At 40.0% G+C, this 25,335-nt stretch overlaps 1 protein-coding gene across 1 annotated transcript; it reads left to right on the forward strand.

The window, feature by feature from the left end:
- The first annotated feature begins 467 nt into the window (after positions 1 to 467).
- Positions 468 to 23,698, forward strand: LOC133524487 (cyclin-dependent kinase 12). Its single transcript, XM_061860544.1, has 17 exons — positions 468 to 850; positions 1,167 to 1,984; positions 4,783 to 4,797; positions 7,463 to 7,614; positions 8,141 to 8,276; positions 8,938 to 9,063; positions 9,389 to 9,509; positions 9,724 to 10,101; positions 11,738 to 11,896; positions 12,833 to 12,950; positions 13,646 to 13,758; positions 14,913 to 15,032; positions 16,130 to 16,357; positions 16,720 to 16,916; positions 18,500 to 18,704; positions 18,843 to 19,111; positions 20,322 to 23,698. Exons 2-17 carry the CDS (start codon positions 1,215 to 1,217, stop codon positions 20,542 to 20,544), a joined length of 3,330 nt encoding a protein of 1,109 aa, XP_061716528.1. The 5' UTR covers positions 468 to 850; positions 1,167 to 1,214; the 3' UTR covers positions 20,545 to 23,698.
- The last annotated feature ends 1,637 nt before the right edge of the window (positions 23,699 to 25,335 follow it).

Raw genomic sequence — 25,335 nt, forward strand, 5'->3', positions numbered from 1 at the left:
ACGGGATGGATCGAGGCAATCAAATATTTAAAATTGTATAATATTTTTCCTAATGTTTTCCTATGAATTGCATATTTAATTGATAATGGCAACACAAAGCTATTCGTAAACGGCTGTTCCAATTCACGGATTTTGTATTATAATGCATACGAAACGCACAGTTACAACTTTAATTATTTTGAAACACTACATTTGTATGATACAACACGAGCATTTACAAGATATTATACAAAAAAAGGCTTAATTTAGATAGCAATATTTTTTATAATATTTATCACGTACGTGTAACGTATTCATACGTTTGTTAGCATAAGTTTCCGGCGGAAACAGATGTAGCATTGTTTTTATGCTACTATTTAACTTTTAATGTTTTTATAAGCTCATTGAAGTAATTAATTCCTTAATTTTTAACTATTGTACTTCCTAAAATAAAGCATGATTAATGAATTATTGTTAAAAGGTTAATAGCTACTTGAATCTTGATTATTTTTAAAATTCGCGCTATATACAAACCATAGAGAAGAAACTACTTGATTCAATTCACGTTCACGGCTCACGTTCGCGATAGATGATGAAATGAAAAAGCAAATGGCTACTATAATCCGACGTACTAAAATTCCTAATAAAAAGAATCCGATGTAATTAGATGATAAATGCGCTCTTTATGATCATGATTAGCAAAATAAGGCTCTAAAGCAACTAAAGAACTAAGATATAATAATATTCCAGGCTAAAATCTTGCCGAAACTAGGAAAAATACAAAGATATAAAATCCTATCGAGTACTATTGAGGAATTTCGCTAATATATTGTTTTGTGTGTGAAGCTGATTCACGTCCGTTTATGTTTAGGTAAGTGTTTGTGTTATTGTTTTTATATTTCTGCATGTGTGTTATGGTATTTTTAATTTTATTAGTGTCCACTTTTCTTTACGGAAATCGCAAGTGGTCTCATCTCAAGTCATATATTTTTAGCTAATACAGTCAAAGTAGTGCTTCCTCGTTTAACGTAATAACAGTGCTTTTTCCGCGCATGCATAATCGAGGTAGAGACATGATATTAATGACTAAAGTTTCTATCAGTTTGTAGTTTGTTAGTGATCAAAGTGGTTATCTCTTATCAGTGTGATGTTGACAACAGTTAGACTGAGTGCGCTGGTTGTTTCAGTTGATGTAATGTGAAGTTATTGCCCGGGCGGAGCGCCGCCCCACGGCCATGGAGCGGTACGAGAAGAGGCACAGCAAACACCACAAGGAGAAGCACAAAAAGCGATTGCACAAAAAGCACAGGAGCTCTAGCGGTACCCATGACCAATCTTATGCAACAGCTAACTCTCACAAGCCGCTGGTGGAGTACTCGGATGTCAGCTCGGAGGCTCTGTCGGCCCCGGAGGCCGGCGAGATCGAGAGCGAGGCGAGCTCCATCAGCCGGCACATCGCCGACGACCTCGACCGGACGAGGAAGTCACACTCAATACGCACATTCGTCGACGACAAGACGATATCGGTCACGACGACGAGCCGACGCATTGTAGACGAGTACGCTCTTACCCGTGATTCTTCTTCGGCAGCATCTAAGAAGAGGCGCAGCTTAGACTTTGTGGAAACGGAGTTGGAGCTAGAAGATCACCGGTTTAAGAAGAAGAAAGATAAGCGGAAGAAGGACAAAAGAAAGAAAAAGAAGAAGAGCAAGCACCAGTCGAGATCCGCTAGCTTAGAAAGTGTGTCTCCTGATGATAACTTGCCTACGGCTACGCCTGGAAGGCCACCAAGTCCTCAGAGATATGCTCAAGTGCCCGTGAGCGAATGGGAAAAGGCCTCATCTCCATTGCAAAATGGTTCTTGCTCACCAGTATCTCCATCAACACCACCTCCACTGGTCAGAGAAGTTCGTCGAGATCCATCACCGAGGCTGCGCCCTCCAATCATTGCAGAGTCCTTGCATCCGTTGCCTTACTCTCCCAGAGAGAGATCTCCCCTAATGAGGTGAGCAATGATTATTATTAATGCATGATAATGTATTCCGTATGCATGATTTTATTGCCAATAGTAGGACAAACAAGTCTCAAAGCCTATGAATCAAATTGAAATTTAACTTCACTAAAGTTGTTGCATGAGACATTGGTTGGCCAGCTATGGTTTTTGTGGGCAAAAACAAAATACAAAATCCTATAACAATTTTTTTTATTAATAATTTTTTAAATCTTTGTTTATATTGTAGTCTGTCAAACAGCCTGCCAAGCAACTAGGAAAATTATACTCATCCCTTTCTTTTGGGTGCTAGTGCTAGTGTAAGACAAAGACAGTATGATTCTCTTGGTCTGTGTTTGAAATGTGACAGTCCTGAGCCAAACTATATGTTTACTTATGATGTTATGAAACTAATGAATATTAATTAATGCATAGGTATTTTATGAATTTGTATGACCTAAATTTGGTTTCCATTTATTTATCTAATCAAAAAAGGTCAATCCTCAAAAGTTCATCTATCTCTCCATTTTCCTTCCTGCTGGACATAACACTGATAACTGATAATATTATTACAGTTTTTTGTTTATTATCTTTTACATTATGAGGGAGAGTTTACAAGTTAAACTCACCTCAACATTACCCTGTTTTCTAGATCTACAGTAAAGGAACCCTCCTATACTGTAGGTCTAGAAAACAGGGTAATGTTGAGTTGGGCTAATTGGCCCACTTGACCAATAAGGGAAAGCATATATCACAGATAGGTTATTCTAAGTTGTAAAACTTTTACTATGGCAGGTAGTCCCAAATTTTTGTGCGAAAAAAGTTATCACCACAAAAAGTAGTGTAAGTTGAAACATAACTATATAGTTTTTTTCAATACTATACTAACTTCCCATGTCGCAGATCATGAAGGTTTTGTTATTGTCTATGATTTTTTGACACAATATTTTAGTTTTCTATTCGTTTTCTTATGTTTTTTTTGTCTTAATTTTTTTTAAACCGAGATTTGACAAGTTTCACCATACAAAAAACTGAGTATATACAAAATCCTTTCCAATGGTTTGTCGCTTATTCTTTTTGCTTCATGGACCAGTGTCCATACAAATTTGTGTTTTTGAAGTTTAAAGACGCAAAATTAAAAAAAAATTGTTTTACCAAAATTACAAATGATCATTAAAGCCATTAGAGGAATTGACGTTTGTAGTAAAAATTGAATTTCTTAATATATTCTTAAAAAAACAAACAAAAATCTGAATAAATTGGTATTTCTGCGGTCAATATTTCTACAGTCTAGAACCTTCCACATACCTAAGTTAAAATTGAGTTGTTCAGACTTTATGTGGTAATTATTTTAAATGATTCCGTTGAGCTAGTGAATAAAGGGAATTTAAAAAAAGGTGTGGGATTGTTTCTTAGAGATATAAAATCCTCAAATCAGATTCTTCATCACCTGCTAGATTGATGATTAGAAACTCAGCGGCAAGTAGCATTTATTTAAATCTCGCACTCATTGTTGCTCTCTGTAACTTTGAAGATTCAAACTTGAGTTCAGTCTACAAATGCATGTGGTATGCTTAAACTTAACCTTATTCCTCTGCATGTTTATGTGTATGTCAGGCTTTAGAATAAGTTATAAGGCTGTGGCCCTAGTGAATAATGGTACAAGTCTCGGGCAGCGCAGGTATATAAGGGTGTCCACGTAACACTTATGCCCTTTTAAATGTTAATATTAATATTTGGGGACAATCTTACTCAGATCGACTTAGCTCCATACTAAGCAAAGCTTGTACTATAGGTAATAGGCGATGATATATATACGTATATAGATAGATAACACCCATGACTCAGGAACAAATATCTGTGTTCATCACACAAATAAATACCCTTACCGGGATTCGAACCCGGGACCATCGGCTTCATAGGCAGGGTCACCCACTAGACTTAAGCTACGCGAGACTTGTACCCTTTTCACTAGGTCTGTATAAGGTAATTCACGTAATGGCACCACGTAAGCAGCAAGCAGAGCAATATACGTATAGGTAAATAAGTTTTTGGCAAAACTTTAATTTTTGCTACAAGCTTTTGTCGCTGACTGTACATTTCTTTCCACGGAGAACTATATAGTACTCATTGAGACAATTCTAAAAACCCCAAACACAATTAGGTTGCGTTGTTGCATCACAGAGTTCCTATGGCCACCTGTCTCCATCAACAGATCAGCTCGATGGTACCATAATATTGCATTGTCACCCGACTTACATATGTGTGCAAATTTTCAGCTCAATCGGAAATTGGGAAGTGTGTCACTAACAAAATAACATACATACTAACAGGGAAAGTTAAATAAAAGCTTGTAAAAACCTCTTTAGTGTGTTACATTGCGTGGATCCTTTTTAAACTGAATGTACTTGTATACATTATTGAACTTGTTTTTTTTTGTCGTTTCCGTAAAATAGGGACCAAGCACAAAGAATTTCGTACATTGACCGATCTGTTTCTATATCTATTGTACGCGCATAATTATATTGTTGTTCCGCCAATGCTGGCGGGCAATGCCACTGTGCGAGCGGGACAGCAATGTAATAATGCGCGCGCGATAGAGATAAAAAATGGCGGGTCAATATACGAAATTCTTCGCGCGTGGCGTCCTTACTTTGACAGCATACTTTTAAATGGACTTCTCATGTGTAAAACTGTGTGTCTTACCAACCTCAGAGGTCTACTACATAGTCATAAAACAACATATTTACAATTCAATTACTAATATTGAATAATGTAACCTTTTTATTAAACGTGTTTTCTCTTTCATGCAGCCATATTGATACAAGGTAATTTCTCATGCATTTCATCATTTATGTTTTTTGATTATTTATTCTTAGCTTTTATTTATTAATAATTCACTAGCATTGCATAACTATAGGTATGGCAACGAGAATTGTGGTTGCACACACCATGTACAGTTGCCATCAGATATATCGGAGCAACCAAGGTGCTCATAAATATCTGAACACCAAAACAAAAATATTACTTTGCTAATCCGCGAAAAGATAACGCGCTAGTCAATCAGTTATACTTACTTGCGTATGGTTACATGCAATAAATGTTCCCACCCTTCCAGCGCAAAAATAAATACGCAAATAAATATAACCACCACCAAAAGTACAAAACTCGACACGTGTTTCGCCTCTCTACGAGGCATCCTCAGGAGATGTTGACGGATTGACGTCTCAACAATTGAACATCTGAACATCTACTTATCTGAACATGCACTTCAACGTCTAAGTAATAGAGGCTTTGTTGAGATATTTATGAACACCTTGGCCGCTCCATTATATCTGATGGAGACTGTACAGTTTGGATTTTTAAAATTATCTTAGAAGACCAATCTTAACTTAATTTTGATTATCGGCACTCATTGATTTTTATAATCAAATCTGCCAAAGAAACTTTACACATGCCTTTAAACAACTGTTTATCTTTTATATTCTCCTAAATGTGGACTTTGATTTTGACTAAAATTAAGTTAGCTTAACAGCACAAAAAATCCCATTCATTATTTATTCGTTCATTACTTATTTGTAACTATTTTTACTACTTAGTTGTGTAAGTAATTTATTCACACAACTCTTGTTGCCAGTATTATTATTAGTATAAATAAATGTGTCGTTTCCAAGCAAAAAGTCCCATTTTGTCGCTTGCCAGAAAGTAGCTTTGACAGGTTCTTCGTATAAAGGTACAAGCAACTTTTGACTAGACTTGACAAATAGCTTGGTATGGACATCAGTTTCATTGTTGGTCTATTTAGGGTTCAAGCTAAGTTGGTTATCAATATTAACGGTATGAAATGTCCAAAGTAAACCTTAAATGGATCAACAATTAAAGTCCGCGGCTGTATAGTAGCTCGCAAGTCACATTCATTGCGCACAAGGCCCAGACAAATTTGCCAGCATCTGTACATAAGGCTTAGCACAAGAGCGCCAGTTAGAAAAAGTAGTCTTATCTCGCGCGCGACATACTGACACGGTACTCTAAAGCCCATCACAGACGGAGCGATAATATACCAAAAATATATCAAGGCATCATACGATATATTTTACGTATCATTTGACTGAGTCCACACACGAACCTGTAATATATATTTTGGTATCTTACGATATCTTATAGCAAGGCATCATACGATATATTTTACGTATCATTTGGCAGAGTCCACACACAAAACTATAATATATATTTTGGTATCTTACGATATCTTATAGCAAGGCATCATACGATATATTTTACGTATCATTTGACAGAGTCCAAACACAAAGCTATAATATATATTTTGGTATCTTACGATACCTTGCGATATACAGGATATTTATTTTGTCACCTGCAATAATTTACGGGGTGAATATTATAGCCAATATTTTTTTTCGCGATTTTGGGGTTGGTCCCATAGTAAAAGTTGCTCAGTATGACCTATATATTCACCCCGTAAATTATTGCAGGTGACTAAATAAACATCCTGTATAGCTATACTACGATATATTTTGGTATATTTCGTCTCTCTCACAATGTAGGTGCCACACATGCAGCGATATATATTTTGATATCGTTCGCATGCGTGGTTACTATAAGATATTTGTCGGTATCTTATGGTATATTAATATATATTATCGCTCCGTCTGTGACGGGCTTTACGGACCCCACAGCCCCACACAAAACGAGCTGCGAGGAATTTGCCGCGCGAGGCAACTAGCGCTCGGTCTCTGAAGGCGTAGCTCGTTGAACGCGGCCTCGCGGCAATTTCATGGCGTGACTCGTTCCGTGTGAACCTAATCACTTCTAGATTGTGATTGACTGATTGTTTTAACTTTTAATCCATTAGCTTTTCTACCTTAACACAAAAATATAAACACGCATGATGCTTGTAATATAGACTTTATGATTATCAAGATTAAGTAGAAATTCAATTGTAAAAACCTGTCCTTCACAAGCTAGAGTGCAGGTGTAAGTTCACATGGCAACACTGATTCTATGTTGTTGATTCAAGTTGTTGTCCTTAGTTACCGCATCGTGCGACATTACATGCAGTTTTCTCATGTAACCTGCAATGTACACTTGTTTGACTTAATACGATTCGTACAATCTTGCAGCTAATGTATACCTTTGGAAATTGAACTTAGGGCGCGAAGTTTATAATGACGAAAGTTTCATGCGAAAAATGGTAAAATGTGTTAGTTATTTTTCTCTCATATCCGACACGCATACGTCGACTAAATTGGTACCAGTCTCGCAAGTATTAACTTTACTTAAAAACTTATAAACATTCTCAGTGATATAGGTAAAACTCAAGACTCCTTTGAGGATACTAGGCGTTCAAAGGATTAATATTCTCCTCATTTTTCAATTACAGCTCTATAACGATCTTTCATGCAAATAATGATATATGTTCAACTAAAATAATAATTGCCGTTCTTGCCAAAATCAGCTTCGTAATTGCCTTCACAGGAGAAGACAGAAATCCACCACACCTCACACGCCGGTCGCGCCCCCGTACCACGAGACCGTGACGATAGATTCCGGGGACGAGCAGGAGTATGAACACAGACGGGATTACTGGCCTGAACACAGGCCCCAGTCACCCATCATGATAATTTCTGGTAATATCCTTTATCCTTCTTTTTTTTTAATATTACGTCGGTGGCAAACAAGCATACGGCCCGTCTGATGGTAAGCAGTCTCCGTAGCTTATTATTATATGCCTGCAATTCCAGACGTTGTTACATACGCGTTCCTATGGCCATCTCCTGTCTTCATTATCAGATCAGCTCGATGGTACCATAATATTGATTGTCACCTGACTTACATATGTGTGCAAATTTTTAGTTTCATCGGAAACCGGAAAGTGGATACATAGTTACATTGCAACTTAAATAAAAGCTTGTAAAAATCGGAATACAAGATCGGCCACATGCCTTAATAAGGCCTCAGTTATCCGAAAACATGTTTCTTAGTAATTTTTTTTATGTAAGCTAACTAGTTTTGTCAGACTTCAGATCAGACAATGGCATCAGGCTTTCTGTAATGATGCATCACTGATGCAACAATGACGGGCAACTTTTTGAGAACGAAACAGAAGGAAACAACCGCGTGTACGTATGGGCCGTAACTGTACTATTTTTGCAGATTCCCCTGAAAGAGGGATATCACGAGGCCGTGACTACAGCCCGAGACGGCATCGGCGCCGCTCGCGCGGCTCGCCGCGCCGCCGGCACCGCAGCCGCGACCGGGACCGCCACCGGGACATCAGGGGCTCCGGCAGGTCAGTGACCTGACACCTGTTGTCACGGATATACTCGAGAGTGGGTATATAGCGACTACAGCCCGCTGCGACTCCGCAGTCGCGACCGAAACCGCCACCGGGACATCAGAGGCTCTGGCAGGTCAGTGACCTGACACCTGTTGTCACGTACATACTCGAGAGTCGGTATATCGCGACTACAGCCCGTGGGGATTCCGCAGTCGCCACCGAGATGACACTGGAACATCATAGGCTCCGGCAGGTCAGTGACCTGACACCTGTTGTCACGTACATACTCGAGAGTGGGTATATCGCCATTACAGCCCGCAGCGACGCTGCAGTCGCCACCGAGACCGACGCCGGGATAACATAGGCTCCAGTAGGTCAGTAAATAAAAAGTTATCTATCAGTGGCGTCTCACCCGACACCTGTCGTCCGGTGTATAGATACTCAAGAGCGGGTACATCACGGGGCAAACAACGCTTGAGATGGCACCTCGACGTTATATCGTGACTAGACTACAGCACGCAACGACACCGCAGCCACGACAGCCATATCAGAGGCGCCGGCAGGTCAGCGACCTCTTACCCAATCGACGTTTTGTATACCCTATCCTATCCTAGTTTTATTGAAGACTCAGGACGGACAACATATCTTTTTTTTAAAGTTTAATATGTTTCAGACGATCTCCATCCCGCACATCTTTAAAACGCCGACGCTCGTTATCGCGGGGCCGCCGGCGCGGCTCGTCGCCCTCTCCACCGCGACACCGAGTGCGGCATCGCGAGCCTTCGCGGGATCGACACAGGTATGTTCACTATAAGTCTCAACTCTTCAACGGCCACAGCCTTAACACGCAGGGATCCCTTATACAATTAACATAATCGAACAACATATAATATTTCTTCTCATAATTGCTGCAAATATGCTGGTCAACAGCAGCTGGAGTGTGTAATTGTGCACATTGACAAATCTGCCATCTTCTTTCTATTAGTTCACACAAATTTACACCAAATCGACGCTCACACTTCATTATTAAAATAGCAGTATGTTAAACTATTCATTCAGTTTTTCCATCTTCGGGACGTCATAAATTGGTTTTTCTAGAAACTCATATAACTAATCCATTACAGGCCCAAACATGACTCTCCAAGTCCACCGTCTGTCCTGCAGCGCAGGATAGACTTCAAAGAGAAGATCAGTGATACAAGCTTGTTCGCTGAACTCGTTAAGGATAAACATAAGAGGGCTAAGGTAAGTATATTTTTGTTTTTCCAGGATGTTTCAAAGTCGAAAGAGAACACCCCTGGGTGTTACCACAAATATCCCCATCCCCATAAATATTCCCAATTAAAAATCACATATATTCTTGCATTTTCTTAATCGAAGCATCACAAATGGATATGCAATAATCTTGATTACTAAAGCCAAGGTTACAAATATTAACATCAACACAATTTTTAAACAGAAATTACAAGAGATCCTAGACCAAAAGGAGGAAGAATCCCAGGGCGCGATATCCACCACTACCTCCATCAACAACCCCGAGATCCTCACCATCGACGAGCTCTCCAACGCCACCTCGGACAGCGCGTCGCAGCTCAAAGAGAACGGCGAGGCCCCGCCCCCCGCGCCGGCGCCGCCCGCCCAGCGGGACGTGGCCGACATCCCGCTGCCGGGCGCCGCCCCGCCCGCGCCGGCGCCGCCCGCCCAGCAGCACGTGGCCGACATCCCGCTGCCGGGCGCTGTCCCGCCCGCGCCGCCGCCCATGCAGCCCCCGCCCGAGTTCGGGGCCCTGGCTGCTGTGGACCAGCCCGAGGAAACTGTCAAGAGTAATGGAGAGGAGGTACTATATTATTATACTTTTATAAGATATAACTGGAAACGGATTATATCGCGCTTTAAGGCGAAGGGTAGGGCAGCTCTTTCCATACAAATTTTGTGCGCGTTTTTCTTCGTTTGTGTTTGCCCTACAGTTATCATTTTTGGTAAATACTTGATGTATTTTTTTTTTGTATTTTTGTATTTTTTTTTTTTTAATAAAGAAAAATTTCTACATCAAGTTCTGCGTATATCCAATATATACAAGCAAAAAATTAAATTAAATGCTATAGTGCCAAAACTAATGAATCAAAATTGCACAAGGTTTGTATGGAGAATGCCTTGCCCTACCCTGCGCCTTAAATACATTCAGACGTTTCGAACTCTGCGTTCGCGGTCGACGGGTGACACCGTACCGGATACTTTTATACTTAATTTGGTTGAGGAACTTTGTTTCACCCGTTGCAGTTCAAGAACGAGGAGACCCTGATCCCTGCTAGCACCATGACCTGGCCTGCCTGGCGTGGTCGCACTGAGCCATGCATGCTTTTAAACACAAACGATTGTTTTAATTCTCAAATTATTTAAATTTAATGTGACGCTTGATTCTATTAATTATTTAATATTATTTACCCATTGCGATCCATGAAATGCGGCACGCTTAACCTTTTGAACGCCACGCGTATCGTACGCAGCGTGTAATCGTGAACCTTGTCGGTACGCATGAAGGTTGATATTGGGCTGTAGCCGCGCGCGTCATATGACGTCTTTGGCGGTCAAAAGGTTAAATAAGCACTGAAAGCTTAGAGGATCCCGTAACGGAACCCTAAATAGACTAAATAAAAGTTCCAACTGGGGAAGTTACTCCAACTTACAGAAAACCGCAGCCAAATAACATTAGACCCTACTTAGTGTTGTGTTCCTGCCGGTGAGGAAGGTTGCCAGAGCTCAACGAGGGTGCGGGGTGTTAGGGTCGGAAAAGCGCATGTAGTTGTCTTCTTCTTCTTCTGGTGTTGCAAGCATATATAGGCTACGGAGACTGCTTACCATCAGGCGGGCCGGCTTGTTTGCCACCGATGTATGATAAATAAATAAAAAAGTCGCAAACAGCACTAGAGGCGGGTTTGCAAAGTACGAACTTCAGAAGAAATTGAAATTCGAAAAAATTGCAGCGCGAGGCGACTCGATGTATGTGTACACGTGCCTCGTTAGAGGAAATGCAACAACGCGTGTGCCTCGATTTTTTTTTTTCAAGAGAAAACTTAAGTGGTAGGTTATTTCAACTCGTATAGGGAATACGAGTATTACTGAAATGTTCTGCCGCCAGAGTGCAGCACTAGTACCGTTCGTAAACCATAGAGTAACGACAGAAGTTATACGATATACATACTGTGCTTTGAACTTTTTTTTGACAAGTTTTCACATAATTGATGCATCAAGGCGGGTTGTTTACAAAGGGCCTACCTGAAAACGCAAAAATCAAAATTTAGTTATCTGCCTCTTCATCGCTCGAATATGCAAGAGTGATAGAGAGGTTAGGTAACGAAATTTAGATTTTCTTGTTTCGCGATAGACCCTCAGATTGTGGTAGTGTTCCCTATTGGAACCCACCTATAGCGATATTATCTCAACCAAGACGTTAAAATTAGTAATATATTTAGCAGGTGAAGCCACCCACCCCGCCAGCCGCCACCCCGGCGCCGCCGCCGCTGCCCCGGGCGGGCGGCAGCGTGGTGGAAGACGTGTACTTCAACAGCCAGCAGCCGCCGCCGCCCAAGCCCAAGAGCCTCGTCAAGCTGCCCATGCCGCCCAACACTCAGGTACAATGAAACTCAGTAACTTTCGACTTATTCGATTGTAACTAACAAGGAAACCCAGTAACTTTCGACTTATTCGATTGTAACTAACAAGGAAACCTAGTAACTTTCGACTTATTCGATTGTAATTAGCAATGAAACCCAGTAAATTTCGACTTATTCGATTGTAACTAACAAGGAAACCTAGTAACTTTCGACTTATTCGATTGTAATTAGCAATGAAACCCAGTAAATTTCGACTTATTCGATTGTAATTAGCAATGAAACCCAGTAACTTTCGACTTATTCGATTGTAACTAACAATGAACCCCAGTAACTTTCGACTTATTCGATTGTAATTAGCAATGAAACCCAGTAAATTTCGACTTATTCGATTGTAATTAGCAATGAAACCCAGTAACTTTCGACTTATTCGATTGTAACTAACAATGAACCCCAGTAACTTTCGACTTATTCGATTGTAGTTAGCAATGAAACCCAGTAACTTTCGACTTGTTCGATTTTAACCAAATTTGGAAGGCAGAGTTTCTCAATTAGTCAGATTCACAATTGGTTCTATTGTCGTCAGGTATGAGGATCTGATGATGAGCACCTGAAGAAATCGACGGAACTCTTCAACTGTTATAGGGTCACTAGTAGTGATTTGTATATTTTTTAGTATCTCATTAAGATCTCTGAAAGATAATAGGTGTAATAGATTGAACTTCCGATGAAGACCTTAAAATAATGGCATGCCATTTTGTGAAACAGGAGTTAATTCTTGACGTCAAAAAGTACCCAATCCTAAATCTGAAGTAATACGTTTCTACGTTCTCCTGCCGTGCTATCCCGTAACGCCGGGGGGTTGGAGGTTTTGAAATAGTGCTGTATTTTGTGCCTCTCTACAAGTATAACGTATTTTTTTCTACATAATTTTAATGCAATTTCGGTACTTTTCAGGTTGACGACCTGAAGACGCTTGCAAACGAGAGTCCACTCAGTACGCCGTCGCCCAGCCCTGTCAAGAAACCTGAAAAACCTAAGAAGACTGGAATCATGAACTTGCCAATGCCACCTGGTAAGAAATTCAGACGGTATTTCAAATGTTGCCTAAAGTTAGAATCTGTGCACACTGAACTGTTGTGTGAGTGAAGCAACTAAGGACGGTATTCCACTTGTTCAATTTCTTGGTCCAATGTGTATTTGCATCTCACATTTTGCTTAATATCAGATGCAAATACACAAGAGTGAGACGACTGAGACGTAGAATACCATCCATAGGCGATTTCACAAAAAGCGTTGCCTTTGATATTGGGAAGATTCACTGTTTTTGACTTTTTGTCTTGAGAACTAACGTTTTTGGTGATTTCTTAATGATTCGATAACTTTAATGTAGTATGAAAAATGTATCGATCTTTATTGAAGAAAATAATTTCAATTTATTTTCTTCAATAAAGATCGACACATTTTTCATACTACATTTTTTTAAGTGCGTACGCTTGTCGAAATCGAACGCTTAAAGTTTATTCACAAGAACATAGTTACAGTTTTGAATGATTCACGGTTAGTTTCACTAAGTTAAATCGACCTGGGTATAAACCGTGATTACCTTTTATATTATTGTTATTAAGCTCCCGTTAACAATACAAAAACAATATAAAAGGTAGTCACGGTTTATATCCCGGTCGATTGAAGTGTAGACAAACATAGATGATTCACCAGGATACATTAGAAATGAACCGTAATGAGTAGAGCATACAGTGGTGTCCCCAGTGATCCCGGGCTCGGAGGAGCTGAGCGGCGACGAGCTGGACGGCGGCACGCCGCCGCGCGCCGCCGCCGACCACTACTCGCACGTCTTCAACTCCAGGAAGGGCAAGGACAACGTATGTATCATTGTAATGAGTAGAGCATACAGTGGTGTCCCCAGTGATCCCGGGCTCGGAGGAGCTGAGCGGCGACGAGCTGGACGGCGGCACGCCGCCGCGCGCCGCCGCCGACCACTACTCGCACGTCTTCAACTCCAGGAAGGGCAAGGACAACGTATGTATCATTGTAATGAGTAGAGCATACAGTGGTGTCCCCAGTGATCCCGGGCTCGGAGGAGCTGAGCGGCGACGAGCTGGACGGCGGCACGCCGCCGCGCGCCGCCGCCGACCACTACTCGCACGTCTTCAACTCCAGGAAGGGCAAGGACAATGTATGTATCATTGTATTTCATGCTGCTTGCAACTAACCAATTACTTGAATCTATAATATCACAAAACAAAATTTAAATTGACAAAGAAAACTTTGTAGCGGCGTTTTACTGTCATCTCACGACACATAATGGCGCCATCTTACCGGGCCCTACCTAAAGGTTATGGCGCCATCGCTCGAAACGATGCTGTTATACGTTTGGCCTTTGATCTATTAAATGGCGCCTCTTTTTGATATTTAACAAATGGAACACATAATTGTGAAAGAATAAGGATCAAAGTCAAATGGCATTCTAAAAGTTTCAATTAAGTGTCGTAAAATGGCAGTAAATTTACGCCGCTAAAAGTTTTCTTCGACAATACCTCTATTTCAAATTCTCTTTAATATGGGCAAACCCCACAAACTTCATTAACCACTCACGAACTTAGTGCAACTGTAGTTACCAGCTGTCATCCTTATTTTATTATAATAATAGAAGTCACTGAAAAATATCAAGCACGTGAGTGGTTAAACCGCTGTTTACTTACACGATGTGTATGACTTGCGCATGTTAAACATGCGAAGTATACGTGTATCGTGTACTACCAAAATATTTTTTTTTTCGATTTCGGGCAGACGATTCTAATCTCTTACGCTCGGTGACAAGGTTCAATTTAATTTGACAAAAAAACTGGATAACTACCATCCACTTTAGCTACTAACTCTTATGACGCAAGTACTATTTTTAACCTACTTTGAAACGAGGCTTTTCATTTAAACATTCCTTTTTTCTATCAGTTTAATTATATCAAAACTAACATCACTAAATGCATTCAGTTCACTTGATAATGTATCGTTTCAGTCGCTGTCGAAACTAAAAAGGCCGCGGATCCTCAAGCGGCGCGGCTCGAAGGTGGTGCCCGTGGCCACGCCCACGCACCACGCCAAGGACTGGGGCGAGAAGTGCGTCGACGGCTTCCAGGTCTGTCACTATCATAACTGCTGCTGTGAGCGAGCTTCCTGCAGAGACTACACGTGTATGAGTTACTTCAAAATTACTGGTTTAAACTTCCACGATTTTTGCACATTATTATTTACGAAAACGGGACTTAATCGCGTATGATTAAGCTTTAAAATTGCCTACGTTTCGGAGATGGCATTGTCCTCAAGAACCGACCAGTGGTTGCTTCAAAATGTTGGCAAAAACTTGCCTTTACAGGAGTCCGGGGGCTACGGTTATCGCTTCATGTTAGCTGTTTGTTTGTTATCATCGTAGTATAAAAAAAAACTCAATTGTCTTTGGGAATGAAACGGTCACCTTACCTGCCTTATTACAACGAAGCGCACAAAAGTATTATGACCAAAAAGTAGGTTGTGTGAGGTAATTTATTGTAGGTCTAAAGATGAATAAAAATAAACTACAAAAAAGCGGCCAAGTGCGAGTCGGACTCGCCCATGAAGGGTTCCGTACAATTTATGACGTATTAAAAAAAACTACTTACTAGATCTCGTTCAAACCAATTTTCGGTGGAAGTTTGCATGGTAATTTACATCATACATTTTTTAGTTTTATCATTCTGTTATTTTAGAAGTTACAGGGGTGACACATTTTACCATTTTGGAAGTGTCTCTCGAGCAAACTATTTGGTTTATAACAAAATGATATTAGAAATCTCAATATTATTTTTGAGGATCTATCCATAGATAAACGTATGGGTTTGATGAAAAAAAAAATTGAGTTTCAGTTCTAAGTATGGGGAACCATTTTTTTTTCTGTTTTTGTGTGAAAATCTTAATGCGGTTCACAGAAAACATCTACTTACCAAGTTTCAACAGTATAGTTCTTATAGTTTCGGAAAAAAGTGGCTGTAACATACGGACGGATAGACAGACAGACATGACGAATCCATAAGGGTTCCGTTTTTTGCCATTTGGCTAGGGAATCCTAAAAAAGGCTACAAATGACAAGGTTTGAAAACGATATTCTGTACTACTGTTAGTATTTTTTTATCCCTTTGTTTCTGGTGAATATGAAGAATGCTTTCATTGCAACTCAAAAGAAAACTCTTCCATTTTCAGGTGATAACCCAAATCGGCGAAGGCACCTACGGGCAAGTGTACAAAGCGCGCGACAAGAACACCAACCAGCTGGTCGCGCTCAAGAAGGTCCGCCTCGAGAACGAGAAGGAAGGTTTCCCCATCACCGCCGTGCGAGAAATCAAGATCCTTCGCCAGCTGAACCATAAGAATATCGTCAATCTGAGGGAGATCGTCACTGATAAACAGGACGCCTTGGACTTTAGGAAGGTATGTTTTTGAAGATCTTAGATGAGACTGCTTTAGGGTGAATGGATCGGTATCCGCTCCTAATTTAATACAGGGGTGAATGGAATATTTCTTATTCTGTCCTATCCCAGCACAGTTTGTTAGAAGAACTCTTGTAGCATGTTATATTACCGAGCTTGACAGATGGCTCATTGTGAAAAGAGCTTTTTTATAACTACTAACCAGGATTTAAAGAGTGAACCAGGAGACCGTAACTATAGCAACGAGTGACAAGAAAAATTTGATTTATTTTTTCTTGTCACTCGTTACAAAGATAAACATATTCAAGGCACACATGAAATAAAGATTCGGGCTTTTATAACAAAAGTATGTTTACTTTTCAGGACAAAGGCTCATTTTACCTAGTATTCGAATACATGGACCACGACTTGATGGGTCTACTGGAATCCAAAATGGTGGACTTCACCGAGTCGCACAACGCGAGCATCATGCGGCAGCTGCTCGACGGTCTCGCGTACTGCCACAGGAAGAATTTCCTACATAGGGATATTAAGTGCAGCAATATACTTATGAACAATAAGTGAGTACAAATACTTATGTTCGGTAATTTCTGGGTGGTAAAAATCCTGAATCGCATTCTTAAGGCTGCACCCAACGCCAACAACCTCGCGCGTGTGGCTGGAGCTGATACCCCTCACCGCACCACCCGCTGAAAAAGATCGAACGCGCAGAACTATGCGTTTGAAATAAAATTTTTCTTGCTCGCGCGCGCAACGCAGCACAGGTCCGTCTAGCATCACGACTTGCCCTGCACTGACTATACGGACGAGAGCGGGGTAATGGTAGGAACATAGGTGGGATTTAGGCTTATTTTTTTTAGGAAATGACGCATAGTTTTGTGAATTTACAAAAAGCAAGAAAACCAAATCATTATATAGTGTTTTGTGAGAAAGATGGTAAAGTTTCATAAATTTTCGATAAAAGGTGCAGTAGTATTATGGATACAACTGATAGAAATAGGGGTAACTTCAAGAGTTTGTTGCGGATTCTGTTTTGTATCTATACTTTTGACGAAGCCTGCGCTGTGGATGATGGTTATGGATTAAACAAGTTAAATTCCTTACTTCAAGATGTTTTTTCTTCACTTATTTAAATTAAAATAGATTTCCAGAAAAACCACATCATTACTCATATTTTGTAGATTGTTGTGTATTTTTTCTGTTCAAAAAGTGTCATATTTAATATAAAAAAATGGTTCGGAGTAACTTATGTGTAGTAGAAATCCTGAATCGCTCTATTAAGATTTTGCTTGGTATATAAGGGCCCTCAGAGTCGAGTAACTTGTTTAGTTTACTAATCGGATGTTAGATGGCGCTGTTGGCTGTACTAAAAATTCTGAATCGCGCTATTAAGATTTTTCTTGGAATGGTGACCCCCAGCTTAACCGCAGTCCACTTCCGTCGTGGCCCGGAAACCCTGCCCTACTAACGGTATACCACAGGTTAAGGGGTCATAGCCACATTATCCACAAAAAAACCGTCAATTTGACCCCTCCCCACCGCGATGTGGACTTGTGGTAGCGTTGTGCCCGCTCGGTCTTTTAAAAGAGCGCTCCGATCTCGGTCAATCGGTCAAAGGAACTAGTTCGCTCTTTTAGTTCCTTTAGTTCACTTGCAATAATGAGGATGACTAGGTATGTGTCTTGCTCTCGCTCGCAAATAAACAGAGCGAGAGCGTGAGCGAGCGACTTTCTTGACCCTGACTCATTCCGATCATTCGCTCCCGACCGATTTGTTACTAGGTACCGACGTACCGACTACTGAACTAAAGGACCGAGACCGATTAAGAGCGCTTAAGATGAACTAATTCCTTTCGGTCCGTGGTGGGATTTCATTCCTTTTAGTTCTTCGGTCCTGACCGACTCAAGCCTAACTTGTGGATCGACCCGCCATAGGGCCGGTACAGACGGACTGCAACTTGTATGTTGTTGTTGTTGTACTACAAGTTGCAGTCCGTCTGTACCGGCCCATAGTTGCAAATTGTTCTTTTAGGTATAAAAATCGTGCGTTTTGTCGAGATACGATACGTTCTGTGTAGTAAGTTCTAATTTTCTTGTTGTTAGGTCTGTTAATCATTCAGTAATTTTGTTGATTAACTTTTCAGAGGCGAAGTGAAGCTCGGCGACTTCGGTTTGGCGCGACTATGGTCGGCCGAGGACCGCGCTCGGCCCTACACCAACAAAGTGATCACGCTCTGGTACCGGCCGCCGGAGCTGCTGCTGGGCGAGGAGCGCTACGGGCCCGCCGTCGACGTCTGGTCCATGGGCTGCATCCTGGGCGAGCTGTTCCTCAAGCACCCCGTCTTCCAGGTCAGGATATCTCAAATAAGACCTTATTTGAGGTCACCTCAAGTGAAGCCACCTCAATCACGGAATATAAATTTATGCAGCCGTTACCAAGATCGCATACGTAAGCAACCAAAAACTAACATATCATTTTTATTCCAGGCGAACGTAGAAATGATGCAACTAGAGATGATCTCCCGCGTGTGCGGCACACCAGTTCCAGGCGTGTGGCCCAACGTCGTGAACCTGCCGCTGTGGCACACGCTGCGCCCCAAGCGCTTCCACAAGCGCTGCGTGCGCGACCACTTCGCCTTCATGCCCGCGCACGCGCTCAGTCTGCTGGACAGGATGCTGGAGCTCGATCCTGATAAACGGGTCACGGCCGAGGATGCCCTCAAGAGTCCTTGGCTGAAGAATGTGGTTCCAGACCAGTGAGTATAAAACACTTGTATTAGCTTGTAAACGCTAAGTGCGCGGTCAGTTCGCCTTCATGTCGGGTCATGCTCGTAAGGGGCCCGCTGATTAACAGTCCGCCGGACGGTATCGCTGTAACAACTGTCAACTTTTTTGCTTTAACTGATAGGCCGATACAGTCCGGCGGATGTTAATCAGTGGGCCCCTCTAGTCTGCTGGATGATGTTGGAGCTTGAGCTGGTAAGTGAGTGACAACTGAAGATGCTTAAGAGTCCGTGTTAATAGTAGTTTGTGACTGCTTGCTATATAATAAAAGGCATTAAAATACACGAGTGTTTTAAAAATATCACACGAGTGTTTAAATGCCTAATATGTACAGTTACATACACTATTTTATCTACACACATATTATAAAGTTTCTATTAAATATCCACTAACCCAAATTACAGCCTCCGTTAGGGCATCGTTGCCAATTCGAATCGGAACTCGCGGATATGTGGTGGCGTCAACGAAATATTTTTATCGCTTATTTTACACGAAATTTTTGCTATAGTAATCTTGAAAACAACAAAACATATTCATGTAATACTTAAAACTAAAAGATAAACTGTACGTCAAATGGCGGTAAATGAAACCTTTTTTCACGCGTGTAGTTTTTTTTAAATTCAGAGACAAACTATAGAGTCGGGGGCCTATTTCCGTATCATTCGATACAAACTAACATGCGAGATATGTCAAAATTGTATGCAATTGACATTTCATTTCAAACAGAAAAGCATCTTGACTGATATTAGAACAGAGGTCAAATCGAATTGCTTTTTTTTTCAGAGATGTTCCAAATTTGAACGCATAACCAAATCGATTTTGATGTAGTTATGAAGCTATAACTACATTATCACAGATAAGAAATTTGTTGTAACAATTTAACTGTGTTGTAACAGTTTATCGTAATGTTGGCCATTTACGGATTTTGAAGGCATCATAGCGGGTTTATGATATGTGTGTAGATAAAATAACATTGTGCATTGAATAAAACTTTATCCTATAAAGCTACCATGTAAGTAAGCCAGAGTAGGTAAGGTTTTTAACTCTTTTAAAACACAAACGTATTACATGATTTCTGTACTAACATCAATACTGACTGACAGTCGAGTATCGGTAGACTACCTCGTTGCAATAAGGTTCACCTAAGTACCCGTGTCGATGACAAAGTTGAAAATGTACCAGGATGCCGGGACCGTCGCTGCCGACCTGGCAGGACTGCCACGAGCTGTGGTCCAAGCAGCGGCGCCGCCAGCAGCGCGAGCACGAGCAGAAGCCCAAGCCCTACGGCGAGGAGGCCAAGGAGGCCTTCAAGCAGGACGCGTCCAACCAGTCCGACGCCTCCTTCCGCAGCGAGCCCTGCCGCGAGCCCTGCCGCGAGCCCGACGCCGCGCCGCCCGTCAAGTAGCACTACTACGGACGTTGTGGACAGCCCCATGGTGCTGCGTGCCAATATATACAAGACCGGGAATCGTATACATTTGTACTGAGTTTTGAAGACCCGTACGTACTTGCAGATGCGACCGTGACTTTTATTTGACCGTCAACCGGGATGAATAGGAATAGCGGGGTGAATAGGTACCAAAAACCAGGAGGGACATCTACCTGATACCTGTTTTATGTGAAATCTACTATTATTTTCAACCGCAAGATACAATTTGGGTTGTTATAAATATCCCCTATTCCTGTCCTATTCACTCCGCCATCCCTATTTACCCGGCTGAATGCATGCAATCGTGCACTCTCGCACGTAATATGTCCCAAGAAATTAAACATAAAAACTCAACAATGCGTGTTTTCCCAGATATAAGATCCTATCTAGATCGATTTCTCACGCCCGAAAACACCCATATAGCATATTTCATCGAAATCGTAAGAGATTACGACATCCCCGAAATATATGAATATACAAGAATTGCTCGTTTAATTGTATAAGATTGCTAGAAATAGTAATATGAAGAAAATAAAGCGAGTGCAAGTTGTTGTAACTCTTATCCATCAACATGCAATATGAAACTTGCTGTCGGTTGCAAGTTAAGGGTCTAAATAAACGATTGTGTAATGCCCGGTCGAGGATTTAATTTATTGTGATGGTGTCTAGACTGGTTCCGAATTATGGATATCGAAGGTTCGGTCTGTAGTGGTTTATGCATTTGTGTTCATACGGTAGAACCGTTTGTGCCTGCCGGCATCTACAGGATCTAGTTGAATCGGTCCCAATGTATATTCAAAATTATAATCTAGAACCAAAATTCTGTAATAAAATTTAACCAAAGTATAAGTTCTGGACTGCAGAGCTATGTATAAAAGTCTCAAATTGTGCATAAATATGTAAATACTGCCTCGGAGATGATTTTCAAAGTAGGAACATTTTTGTTCTTTGTTTTTACCTTTAACTTATAGTACGCGGAATTTACATGTATAAATCGACGAATATCAGTTAAAAGACGTATTAATATAATTCTGTGATTATTTTAATGACCGGTATCGGAATTGACCTATATACGCCACGAGTCTGGGTGTCGTGTAATCCTTCGTTAGTTTTAATTTAGATTAATAAAGGTCCTTATTATAATAAATTAGTTTTATTTTTGTTAAAACGGACCCTGGACCCAAATGTAGTACGCATTTATAATATATATAAGTATGTAAGTAATATGTATATTACGGCGCGTCTACGCGCGAATTTCTAGGTATACAGATTATGTAAAACAATATTACTGTTAAAGTGGAATTATCGCCTTCTCACATTACTGTACATTTACTGAAATAGGCGAGTCACTATGTATTATTTTTATAAGAACGTGTAAATAGTTGTGCTTGAGCAGGTATCGTATTTAGTTGATATTGCGTTTCATTTCTATAAGCATCTTCCATGAATTGCGCGATTTCAATGAATTATTGTTGGGTGACTAAGGGTTAAATCCATCTGTCCAATTTCTTGGTCCAATGTGTATTTGCGTCTCATATTTTGTTTAATGAGAGAGTGAGACTGAATGAAATTGGACGGGTGGAATACCACTAGATTAAAAGTTTATAAGTATCCCATTGAAAAAATATCACGTGTATGACAATTCTGTCGAATTAAAACTAGTATTTGTTATTGTTTTCATACAAATTGTGCTTGCATTTTGGCAATCTGACACTTTCATTGTGTGCTTGACTTTGACTGTGTTGTATATTTTCGTATGAAGTCAATTTCGCTATTAGACGCGTTATTGAAGACGTGGTAGGCTGATTCTAGAGATGCGTTCATATGAATTATTTTACAGTAAATATATTCATAAAAAAAATATTTACAAGAAATATTTCTTACATTTTGTTTTCATAACTAAAACCCGCGTTCGACAGTCATCACTTTTGTAACCTAAAAATTGATGTGTAGGTTATTCTTGTACTAATTTGACAGCTGGCGACCGAAAACATCGGGGTTTGATGGTCATAGATCTCACGATAAGTTGTGTACATAAAAAAACATTGGCATAAAATATATTCGCGTTTATACTCAGTCATGTCTAAACGTAAGACTTCGCAAACTATTTATACATTAGACTTAAGTAGTATGACAATAAACAGTTAACGCGCTCTAAAATCAGCCTAACACTTGAAAATAATCCTTGTACTATATAGATTTAAGACCTATTTTAAATAATCCGGAGTTTGGGAGAAACACATCAGTGTTGTTTTATACCTGTTATGAGCGATTAAATATTAAGGAATGCAGCGTTAGTTTACTGAAATACTAGTTCAGTGCAATAATTTCAAGTTTACTTATTTAATAGAAATATACGTAGGAGTGGGGTATGTTGTGTAGCTTTTACACTAAGAATCTTTGCGCGTAATACCATTTTTATGTACAGATAGCAGCAATAGCTATGTGGATTTGCAGGCGCTAAATAATTTAAATAATTCTTATTTTTTGGCGTTAGTCCATATTTTTAGGTATTTTTGATGCTTACTGTACCGCTAAAGAAGAGACGCTTTCCACATAGATACCGAACATATATCGCTGTCAAGCTCGCAAAGCATTGACAACCAGCGTCATGGATGGGACAGAAATATAAAGCCCAACCAGAAATATATGATAATTGTCAAGAGGGCGCTGTTATTCTCATGTATAGAGTGACAGTTCAGTTTAGTATAAAAAAATTAGTTCCGATGAAATTCTGCAATATGGCGCGTGATCATATATTACAGAGGCTTTAATTATGTGTGTGCAATAGAGATAGCAACAGACGAGTCAATGTACGAAAATCTATGTAAAAGCGTCTCTTCTTTAGTTTCTATCTCTTGGAAGAGATACGAGCCAGCAATAATAGTTGCATAATTTATGTCATTACAATCAAATTTTTTAAATGTTGTTTTTAGTTTCCTTGAGAAATTTGTATACTTATTTCTGGCAATTATGTGACGTTAGCGATGTTGTTTTCATAGTTTTTTTTACCTATTTTGTAAGACTGAAAATGAAATTGTAAGGATGTTTATCACCGAAACTCTGGATTGTTATAACATAAACTGTATAAATGTAACATTTTTTTAATAAAATTGAATGAAATGTTTTACTATCTTGTTTTCATTTGACAATTTTAATTTAGTTTTACCAATCAATCAAATAATTTATTTGCCAGAATACATTTTTTGATTAGTTGGTAAATTTGGTAATACAGTTTTTTGTGCACAGTGTATTCGGTCCACATACAGGCATGCAAATATTGAATTAATTACCTACCTTAAACCAGTTAAAACTGACACATAATTTAGGACATTTTAAAATCATTTTAATCATAATTCATAAACATTAAATTGGGGTATAGTTATAGGTATTTAAATTTAATATTTTCGTCGCCAAGGAAATAAAATAGATGTGGCACTTTGTGTGGACCCCCACGCCACGCAAGTTTTAAAACGCGAGTTATTTCGTAGTCGACATATAACGTCAAGTAATGGATTTATCACTACCGCTAATGACACCGAGGGCCTACCGACGACGTGTTGCCTCTCCGTCGCACTAGTAAATTCGTACGTAAGTGTGACAGGGAGGCAACACGTCTAACGTGGTTCGCGGTAGTCCCTCAGATGTCACAAGTGTCGCGAATGACGAAAAATGTATTGCCAAAACAATTTACAACTAAAATTACTAGCAAGAGTTGAAAATAGAGATCTGGTTATAATATTAGCTGCAAATAGTTGAGCATTAGAATTTTCGTTCGTCGCGACATCTATTGTCAACTAGCAGTACTGATAAATTCCGCAACTTGACGCTAGATGTCGACCACCAAATAACTCGCGTTTTGGTAAGAAAACTGACCGCCTACCGTGAACCACGTTCGACGTGTTGCTTCCCTGTCACACTTACGTACAAATTTACAAGTGCGACAGAGAGGCAACACGTGAACGTGGTTCGCGGTAGGCCCTCTGATGTATGGAGTTACCATGTATCTAGAATGCCATTTATATAGACAAGTAATTGACTATTAAAAGTTTGTAAAAGTTGCTAATACTGCAACTAAGAACTTGAAACGTGCCACAACATTAAGAACTTGAAATGCAGTTGCAGGCGTACGAAAGATTTGAATTCGGCACATATTTAATCTCATGTAGGGATGCGATACAAAATAATAATATCAGTCGTTAAATAATAATGAGTATTTGTTGCACAGCATAATAAAAATGATTTCGATATTTGGGAGTATGCGTTTGTCAACGATAGTAGTTTTCCTAAAATTTGATTCACAGGATGAAGTTTTATTGCAATGTGTTTTTATAGTATACTTACTGCCTTTCTATAAAAAAAATACCGCTTAATCTTTTTTTTCACAACACTAGTGAGCTGCATTTAGATTATTTAGTTTTTAATCATAGATATAGAAGTCATTGAATAAAATCGGCCAAGTGCGAGTCGGACTCGCACAGGAAGGGTTCCGTACCATTATCTATAGAAACGGTCACCCATCCAAGTACTGACCCCGTCCGACGTTGCTTAACTTCGGTGATTGGATGAGAACTTCGAGATTGGAAACAAATATTTATTTTATTATATTTTTAGTATTTGTTAGTTTAGGACAGCGGAGTCTCAGTAATAGGGTCCCGTTTGACCCTTTGGGCACGGAACCCTAAAAATGACAAACCTATGACATCATAGGTATGGTGTAACAAATTCGACGGATATGATCATAATTGAAGGATTACTGTCAGATGG

The sequence above is a fragment of the Cydia pomonella genome, chromosome 13, assembly GCF_033807575.1.
Source record: "Cydia pomonella isolate Wapato2018A chromosome 13, ilCydPomo1, whole genome shotgun sequence".
Classification (NCBI taxonomy): Eukaryota; Metazoa; Arthropoda; class Insecta; order Lepidoptera; family Tortricidae; genus Cydia; species Cydia pomonella.